General features: G+C 38.7%; 1 protein-coding gene across 1 annotated transcript; it reads right to left on the reverse strand.

The window, feature by feature from the left end:
- Positions 1-549: 549 nt before the first annotated feature.
- ELOC (elongin C) lies at positions 550-9,809 on the reverse strand. The gene is made up of 4 exons (XM_081322580.1): positions 9,726-9,809; positions 5,173-5,227; positions 3,700-3,843; positions 550-1,277 (listed from the first exon to the last, which is right to left on the reverse strand). Exons 2-4 carry the CDS (start codon positions 5,174-5,176, stop codon positions 1,087-1,089), a joined length of 339 nt encoding a protein of 112 aa, XP_081178706.1. The 5' UTR covers positions 5,177-5,227; positions 9,726-9,809; the 3' UTR covers positions 550-1,086.
- Positions 9,810-10,362: the final 553 nt, after the last annotated feature.

Here is a 10,362-nt window from a genome sequence, read left to right on the forward strand (position 1 = left end):
TTTCCTTGTTCCTATCCAGGTTTCTTTTCTCTGCCATATTAATTTTTGTTTTTTGTTTCTTGTACTGTATTTTTATGTGTTTTTAACAATTTATAAACCATGCAGAATTTCTGGGACTCAGGTGCATATGAATTTAATAAATTATTATTTACTGCACAAAATGAAGTCCAGTAATGATTGAAAATATTATTCAGGATGAATAATGTTAAATTGAGAAGTGTCTTTCTGTCATAGTCCTCTGTTTTACATTTGACAGCATAGTTGGGAATCATCATTTTTATAAGGCCTATACATTAGGCATGTCAAATGTGCGGCCCACAGGCCGCATCCGGCCCGTGCAGGCCATGCCCAACCCAGCCCCGTAGAGCAAAACAAATCCTGATATGTCACGATATGGCCCACAGTGCGATTGGGTTTGACATCCCTGCTATAGATGAATTTATAAAGATACTAAAAGTAAACAAGAACTGGAAGTATGGAAAAAGCCATGATAGATTACTATGTAAATGTAATAATGCCTACCAATAGTTTAAACATAGAAATGCAGTAAAGTATTGCAACAAATATGTTATAAGCATAGCTATATAATTTTTACAATTACAACATAAATTCATTTTATTATTAGCACAATCTGAGAATATGCTAACATAAAATTCCAAACCCTCCCCCCCAGCACATTTGTAGCATGCTCAATATTGAGCTTTCCAAATGAGTGAAGTCGGCTTCATCCCCAGAGAGGATTCCATCTTTAACTGTGATCTGTTCTCAGAAAGAAGTAATTTCAGCAAATTCACAGCGTTGGTAACATTATTTTTTTGCTGAAGGATAAGGCAAAGGTCATGCATAACTTGGCATGTTTATTTATCAATTGGTAAGAAGTCCGTACTCGTGGAAGCAGCAAAACAAAATCTGAGCATGAATGATTCCTATGCAAAACCACTGTGAGAAATATCCTCCACAGTGATGAGTACAGTTCTTGGCCAAACATATAAAACATGCTATACGAAAAAGTTGCTAACTAAACATATGTATTAAATACTGGAGGGGAAGGGGGGTGGTTTACATTTTTATTATAATTTATTCTATTTAACAATCTAAGAAGTTTGCAGCCATCAGCAGTTCCAGTGCAATCTCAGGTGCAATTGGAAATTCAGGAATCTCTGTGGAGCTGTTAGTGTAGCGAACCTTATAAGTGAAATACATGCATACTTTAGATAAGACGTGAGAAGGAATCTCTCTGAAATTCACTTCATTTGTTTCATTTTCAGCAAACTGGCCTGTGCACATAAAAAAAATACACAGATATTTTCATCATTATATTTGCAGATATAAAAATATGATTGAAGTTAATTGCTATCCTAAATCATAAATTATAGTTAGGAATATGGGAAAGCATCCCAAAAAGTAGCTAACATTAACATTCAGGTACCTTTTATAGTTCTCAGTAATACCTCTGCAAATTATATCTATAACTATATATGAGGAACCTATTTTCTGTCAGTTGTTGCTGCATGACTCCATCATTTATAACTTTGTTTCTGTCGTGAGAGCAGATTAGGCCTCTATATTTTACAGCTAATTAAACTCACATTTATAAGTAGTCCTCAAGTTACGAGTGTAATGGAGCCTGCCCATTTCACTCATAACTCGAAAACTCGTAGAGGTACGAGATCACTCCCTTGCTTGTTAAAATGCACGTGGCTCATTAAGCGAACATGAGGTATCTCAGGGTGGGGGAGGCCATGGAGGGCCTAGTGCTGGAATAAGCCCCCAGGCCTCCCCGACCCACTAAGATACTGCATGCTTCCCCTTCCCTTCCTGCAGCGCCGGACTCTCCTGGAAAAGATCCGTCTCCTCTCTGCCGCGGTTCCTGCTGCCGCCTGGATTTGAGACCAGGGAACGCTTCTGTGAACCCCCTGCGGCCTGATCTGGGCTCCAGAAGCCTTTTCCAGTCTGCTGCTGCCCAAATTTGAGGCTGGGGAACACTTCTGCGCAACCCTGCACGGCCCGATCTGGGCTACAGAGGCCTTTTCCAGGCTGTTGCTGCCCAGATTTGAGGCTGGGGAATGCTTCCACGCACTCCGGAGACCTTTTCCAGGCCCAGATTGGGCTGTGCGGGGTGCATGGAAGCGTTCCCCAGCCTCAAATCTGGGCGGCAGCAGCCTGGAAAAGGCTTCCAGAGCCTGGATCGGGCTGCACAGGGTGCACGGAAGCATTCCCTGGCCTCAAATCTGGGCGGCAGCGGCCTGGAAAAGGCCTTTGGAGCCCAGATCGGGCCATGGACGGGGGGCGTGGAAACCTCCCCCAGCCTTAGATCCGAGCCTCAGTGGCCTGGAAAAGGCCTCCAGAGCCCCGATGCAGCCTCCAGAAATATGTGTCTCTCAGCTTCGGTTCCATTCTCTGTTGCTGAGAACAGAACCCTAAAGTACCATTAGATCATGCGAGATCAGTAGTGTGAGATCTTGCCCCACTGATCTTGCATGATCTTGCATTACTTTAGGCCTCCATTCTCTGCAAACGCATCAAAGGCCTGGAGCAGCCAAGAAAGCGAAGGATCTTGATCTTCACAGGGTGAGTATTGAAGATCATTCGCTTTCTTGGCTGCTCCAGGCCTTTGGTGCGTTTGCAGAGAATGGAGGCCTAAAGTAACGCAAGATCATGCAAGATCTCACAGGGTGTAGGGAGGGAGAGGATAACCAGGGTGAATGTTGCAGAGCCACTGCAGTCGCTCGTATGGGCGAACGACTGCGGTGCTGCTGCAATATTTGTAACTTAAGGACTTGCTCATAAGCACTATGGGGCGCTCATCACATAACTTTGAACGAGCGTCAAGTGAACGCTCATAACTCGGGGATTACCTGTATCTAATTAAAATTTAAAAACTATCCCTTTAGCAACATTAAATGTAATTTTAAAAATAATTGGATTTTAATCAGATTTTATTTCCAAAAGAAATGAATTGGGAATTGTGCCATACTGACGTTAATCATTATAAAAGTATTTGTCATAAATTTGAATTAATTCTGATTTTGATAGCTGTTGATCATCCCTAAATTTTATTCCTAGAATAAAACTGTAGTAAGCATGATTGAACATATGCGAACTATAAGTGAATGTGATATGAAATATAATAAGCTCCTTCACCCCGTAATGTGAAATATAATATGAAATATAAGCTTCTGTGCCCCATAAATCTGGCTTGTAGGAACCCAAATGTATTTTATGGATTTGTGGGCACAGTAGCTAAATATATTTGTTAGGAAACAACTACAGTGAGGAAGGGAAATACATCCCACCAGTAGTGCTCCTTGTATTGGCAGATACTCTCAGTCTCTAGAATTGTACAATTATTATCATTAGCAGAATGAATATGGAAATTATTTTTCCATAATATATATTATTGACCCAATTTGGTATTATGGCTAACTCAAAGCTGATCCCTTTTCAAAAAACAAAAACTGATTTATAAAAAAGTACCTAAAGCTTAGAATCGTTCCTTTGGTAATATTGGAAAATCCCTATGATTCTAAAATCATTTTCACTTTTGTTTGGACACAGACTCTGACTGATATTGAAATACTAAATCTTACAAAACTGTACTGTTCTTTTTGGAGAAACTAGTTCCAGAGATTACTCTAGTATTACAAAACAAAGAAAAATTCTCAATCCCAATTTTCTAGAAATAAGTGTTATACCAACCTGGGCCACTCAACATTGCCTTTATTGTTCCTGATGTGAGTGCATGCTCCCGTTTAACAATAAATTCGTGGCCATCAGAAGATATCAACTTCACATACATAGCATCAGGGCCTTCACACCCACCATATGTTTTCTCTTCTCCATCTACAACATGAAATGAATAATTTCAATTTATGATTATTAGGTTTAACAATAATAAACAATGCAACACTGAATTATTATATTATGTATAGTTTGATATGGAGAACCATTTTGGTCTACAAACCAGAATACCATGAGTTTCACCCCTTAGGTGTGAAAGATAGTTGGGTTACTTTGGGCAAGTCACTCTCTCTCAGCCTAACCCACGATAGGATTGTAGTTGGGGGCAAAACAGAAGGAAGAAGGGGTATTAGATACGTTTGCTTCCTTACGTTACTTATAAAGTAATAAAAGTGGGATAAAAATACATAGGAGAATGGTAGCAAGCCCAACATGTAAATATGATATTGAGATCTTCTTTGAGATAAATACTGTAAGAGTTCTTATCTCAAGTTGCTTTAATACTAGGTGGACACTAATCTACTAATCTGAAATCTTTCAAAATACTATAGCATTCCTTGATAATATTCAAACCGGATGAACTTTAAATTAAAGGCATCCTTATCAACAATATTTTGACAGAGTTATCTAAAATATTTAATCATAATAGGAAATAAATTTTAAAAGATAAATTTAAAATATGAATACAATTTCAGCACACTACAAAGTAAAATGAATTCTGTTTTTTTCTGTTATACCCACCCTTCCCACCAGTACTGGTAATCTTTCTTTTTTAAAAAATATTTCACCTGTCAAGATAGCAATACTCAAAACATGGCTTATAAAAAGATGATATTTGTAGAATTCTTTCTATAGGCTGTTAATGGTAAGTAGCTTCATGAGGGAGAATGGTTGAAGGAAACATTCAATAAGTTAATTGTTCAGGCTTTGAGATGGTAATTACTTCCCTTCTTTCTCCAATTTTCAGAACTGTTTATACTGCTACTTCCTTCCTGGGAAGCAGGTTTTCATGATGGTTTGTCATTTGCCCATCTTTCTTTTTTATTCCTCTTTGGTTTTTCAAGATTTTTAAAATCTCCATGTAATTTCATTCCTATTTGATTCATATTTAAATTAAGTGTAAACTTAATTTATCTCCAAATAACGAGGGAAAAACAACTTTGAAGTTTTAAAAGGGGGAGGTGTTGAAGAAGTGATATATATCTCTGAATAATGTAAGATTACAAAAGTATCACTTTGTTATTCTGCAAACAAAATGAAATTTAAAACAGTTGCAACTACAAGCATTATATTAATTACTACTACTCTGAAAACTCACCCAACTTTTCATTTAAACATGACTGGAAGTAAAATTAGCATTTTCATGATATATTGAATATATTCTTAAAAAGCAAAGATATTTCTAAAGGATATTTTTGTCAATATCCTTACCCATATCTTCTTAAGCAATGATAATTGCTTTGCCTTTGGAGCTTTTAAACAGGATCTGAAAACAAATGGAAAAGTACATACATGTTCAAGTTCATTATGAAAAGAAAAGAATATTGTCTGGTGGCAGTACAAGAAGGTCACTAACTGCAGTCCTTTGTACAGTTGGTAGTGACCTCAAAGAAAAACGTGATTTGCCTATGTTTACTGTACTATATTACCATACCATATATAGCATGGTGTTTACATTACTACCCCTTAATTTGAGGCCAAGGTTATCTAAGGAACCTTAATGTACAATCATGAATTTGATTGGCCAATCACATGGCCAAGCCTGCTAAAATCTTATCTAGGTATTTGTAGGCCCAGAAACATTTACAATAGGTTTCAATGTAGATCAGTTACAATGTCACAGGCAACCACAGTCACATAATCATTACTTCACTGGTAGTTTCCCACAAGCAAAGTGGGGAAGCCAGCAAAGTTGCAAATCACTCTAGTAAGTTGTTCCCATCTGCAGCACATAGTCTTGCCTGTGCACAACTTCCACCAGCCCTCTCAAACCTCCACTAACTCACTGCTCCAATTCCTTCATCTCACACACAGCATTAGCTAGGCCTCCCCAGGCCTCCCTACCCTCTGGTAACCCTGTGCTCCTTACCTGGGACTTCCTCTGCTTCCTCCTCAATAGCCCACGTCTTCAGTTAACACAACAGCAACCGGACCTGTCAGGATTGCCATTGCTAAGTGATGCTCATATGACATTGCACTGTATGACTGCATCCCTTAGCAATGGCAATCCCACTCTCAATTGCTGTCATAATCCAAGGACTACTTTACACTAAATAGATTACTCTGTGACAATATCTGGAGATTGTAACTGAATAAAGTTTTCCCTGAAGGACTTTTTAATAGACACGCAAATTATCATGGGAAATGCTGTCAAAATAAAAGACAAATTTGAATATTTGTAGCTCAGGGTTGAAATGAAGGGATCTTTGGTGCTCTCTAAGCTTGGTTGTTTTCTTGAAGATGTTTCATTACCCAAACTAGATAACATCATCAATAACAAGCATGTCAGATGACTTAATTCAGTCTTCCAGAACTTAATACCTATCAGATAAGTTGGATTATATCTCCTACAATCTAAAGGCCAAAAGATAAATGTCTAGAAAGATTCTATTTAACTGTCCATGGCATTGCTTGCACAGAGAGCCAAGGTGGTAAAATGATTCGATTAAGAGTGGCTGGGTTCCAGTCCATTTCCAGTAAAAGAAGTCACTTGGTAAGGGTAGTCTACAGAACATAGAATATCAGAGTTGGAAGGGACCTTGGATGTCTTCTAGTGGTTCAACCCCTGCTCAAGCAGGAAACGCTATACTATTTCAGACGGGTGGCTGTCTACTTTCTTCTTAAAAGCCTCCAGCAATAAACAACTTCTGAAAGCAAGCTATTCCACTGGATGATTGTTCTCACTGTCAGGAAATTTTATATAAATATGGTCTTCACTCACTCTTAGCCCAATCTATTTAATCAAACTGTTATGTGGAAACACAGGATGGTACACTTCACCATAAAGTAAATGGACAGATAATTGGTCAGTCCAAGAATTTCTGTCACATACTATTTTTATTAAAAATACCTAAGTGGATTTTTTTGGCCAGGTGTAACCTTGATTTTCAGAATAAGTCTTCCTTCTGGCAAAAATACTGCCCATATTATCAGAATACAAGTATGATCTTTTCCAATAAGGAACAGTTCATATTGTGTGTATGTGTATTCTCAAATAAAGTATTTCAATATTATATCTATGTATTAACATAGCTATACAAATATAGATGTATTCATTCTTGAATTTACAGGTATATATTTCAGGATAAATACTATCCTACCACACACACACTGGATGATACCTCAAGATTCCTTGCAGATAGTAATAATTAGGAAATTCTCATTCTAGGCAGCATGGCCAGATATAAAATGTCAGCTGAATTCTGTTAAAAATTGTGTGGGCACATTATACAGATATTGTCCTCATTTAGAAAGAATTGTCTTTCTTGCCCTCTATACTATACAGATAGGGATCTTGTTTAAAATTGAAATACACATAGAAAGAGCAGGATTTAATTTTAAGTTAAGTCTGTGATGTGCCAAGTTGGGAATCAAGAAAACATAACACTTGCTATTAGTTAATTCTAACATCTACCTATTGAATAAAATAACTGAAATTAAGAAATGCCTGACCATTGTTAGATATTCTATCAATATCTGCCTTGTCAATTGATCAGTATACCAGCACAACTGGCACTGGGCAAAGAAAATGACTCTGAATGCCACTTTGCACAAAATCTTTCACCAATTTATTTGAACATTTGGGAGATATTATTCCTGTAGAAGGGACATTACTACCTGAATATTTTTTCTAATTTAACCTAAAATTATACATGTTGTCTTTTAAAATATAAAATTAAAGATATCCTAGGCAAAAAACCCAGATACCCTGAAAGTGGACATGCTTCATCTCATCAGAAAGCTACACTGTGTCTTCAGTTTCAGTATATCAGATATACATTTTAAAAGTTTTAGTTATTTTGGGTTGCTCATCCTAGTCCACAAGAACTGTAAAATTCTTGTTGAATTAATTAGCACAAGATGTAATAATGCCCACCAACCTGGATAGTTTTAAAAAGGATTTGGATAACTTCATAGAGGACAGATACATCAAGGGCATTTAATCTTGAGACTCAAATACCTCCAAAATACCAAACTCAGAATAATGGTGAAAAGAGTAATTCCTCCATCTCCTGTTTGCAAGAAACCTAGAGGCACTGCTTGGCCATTGTGAAAAACAAAATGATAAACTTGTACTGACGTATGTTCTTATGAGATTTTAGATTTCTAAATCTTACGTTGCAAACAGTTGCTAATTTAATCTGAATCAAAATTAGTTTCACCAAACTGAAAAAAAAATTTGTTTAAGAACACACAAAGTGACACTACATAGGTGGCTTTTCCTCCTATGGTACCATTCAGATCTTTCAGATCTATAATTCTCAGAATTGTTACCTGGTATGACAAACAGCTACATTAGATGGAGATTTGGGGGCAGTTGCAGTCCTAATATTATATAAAAAGGTAAAGGTTCCCCCGCACACGCGTGCTAGTCGTTTCCAACTCTAGGGGCCGGTGCTCATCTCCGTTTCAAAGCCGAAGAGCCAGCGCTTGTCTGAGGACATCTCCGTGGTCATGTGGCCGGCATGACTAGACGCCAAATGCGCACGGAACGCTGTTACCTTCCCACTATAGTGGTCCCTATTTTTCTACTTGCATTTTTACGTGCTTTCGAACTGCTAGGTTGGCAGAAGCTGGGACGAGTAACAGGCACTCACTCTGTTACGCGGCACTCAGGATTCGACCTGCCAAACTGCCGACCTTCTGATCGACAAGCTCAGCGTCCTAACCCACTGAGATATAGAGTGCTCCATATTAAGAGAAGGCTGATATGCGTGATTTGGTTTTGATATATAATTTATTGCTGAACCTAATTTACTAGCATTATATGTACGGTACGAGAGTCAGTTTGGTGCAGTGGTTAAGGCACCAGGCTAGAAACTAGAAAACTGTAGTTTCTAGTCTTGCCTTAGATACAAAGTCAGCTGGGTGACCCTGGGACAATCACTTTCTCTAAGTTCTAGGAAGAATGCAATAAACCCATTTCTTAAATCTTGCCAAACAACCTGCAGAAATCCAGGCAATTGGTAGGAGTCAATGCTGGCTGGAAGGCATATTTATAGTATATCTGTATTCTTATTGCATGGATCATATTTTAAATAGTGTTGAAAATTACTTGGGAATTGTAGGCAAAGAACAGATTTAAAAAGAGTAAGGGAATATTATCACATTACCAAAACTACCACATTTGATTTCTAAGCTACACAAATATTTGAGTTACGAATGTCTTGCTATCAGAGTGGCTCGTTTCACTTTAATCATAATGGGGGGAAAAAGCAGAGAAGAATGCTAGAGAACGGAGGAAAGAAATGATAGAAAAATATGTGTGGCAAAGTCAGTCCGAGAGAAAAATCCATCCAGGAGTTCACAGGTAATAAAGAGCTGAAACCCACAGAGAAATTGACATAAAGTCCTCTTAGTTCTTACTAAAGGGGAAGAAGGCGGAGCAACCCTTACAAGGTGCTTTTCACAAACAGCAGTCTTAAGAGACGTGGCAGCTCTTGAGAAAAAAGTAATTTTCAGGGGCTCAGGGAGGAAAATAGAAAAGGGGTCCTTTTAAGAGGGCATCAATAAGTCATATCAGACGTAAGAACAGTTTCCCCAATGCAGTGCGAAGCACCTTTGGGGAAGGCTGGCTGAAAAAATTCAAGGCTGGGATTAAGTCACTTTCCGCCCAGCATGGACACCAGCACCTTCCCACGGCTCTCAGCTATTGTGGCAAAGCTTCCCACGACTCCCAGCTATCGAGTCCTCGTGGCGAACAAAACGCGCAAGAAAGAAACGGGTTTATCAGGCCACGAGCTGGTCGCTCTCCAACAACTCACCGCTTCCCAGCCGCAGAAATCCGCGAAGCAGCTTCCCAAAGAACGACACCACTCCAGTCGGGACAATCCTTCCCAGAAACCACTTCCTGTAGGTCACCAAAAATGATTTCCGGTTTCCGAAACGCAAAGAGAAACAAATACGATAGAGATATAATGTAGAGTAACATGCTATGGGAGCAACTGGGAGAATCTTTTCTTTAGTAACTCCAATGACAGGAGGGCGAGGTGTCTAGCTAACGGTATTTTAAAATGCCGACGAATGGTCCTGTACAGTTTTGAATTATTAGAGCTATGTCGGGCTTGTTCACCCTACGAAGTAGACTGCAATGACCCTTTCCCTGGCTCAGGGGTAGGCAACCTCGGCTCTTTTATGACTCATGGACTTCAACTCCCAGAATTCCTGAGCCAGCTTGGCTGGCTCAGGAATTCTGGGAGTTGAAGTCCATGAGTCATAAAAGAGCCGAGGTTGCCTACCCCTGCGCCTGGCTGAAAGCAGAGGAGCACGTCTTTCTGGTGCTAATCCGACACTTCCACATTACATCCCAGTATGTACATAGTATATGTTTAAATCTCATGTGGATATAAACCAAGGTAGTTTTTTTTTCTTTCTCATGTACACACATAGGAAGTTGCTTAC

The sequence above is a fragment of the Vipera berus genome (genome assembly GCF_964194415.1).
Source record: "Vipera berus genome assembly, chromosome: 3".
NCBI lineage: Eukaryota > Metazoa > Chordata > Lepidosauria > Squamata > Viperidae > Vipera > Vipera berus.

What these genes read in the sequence shown, in the direction of transcription:
- ELOC (XM_081322580.1), bottom strand. An exon ending in GGCAATGTTGAGTGGCCCAG is followed by an intron (nt 1,278 to 3,699) that starts GTTGGTATAACA and finishes TTATGTGCACAG; the next exon opens with GCCAGTTTGCTGAAAATGAA.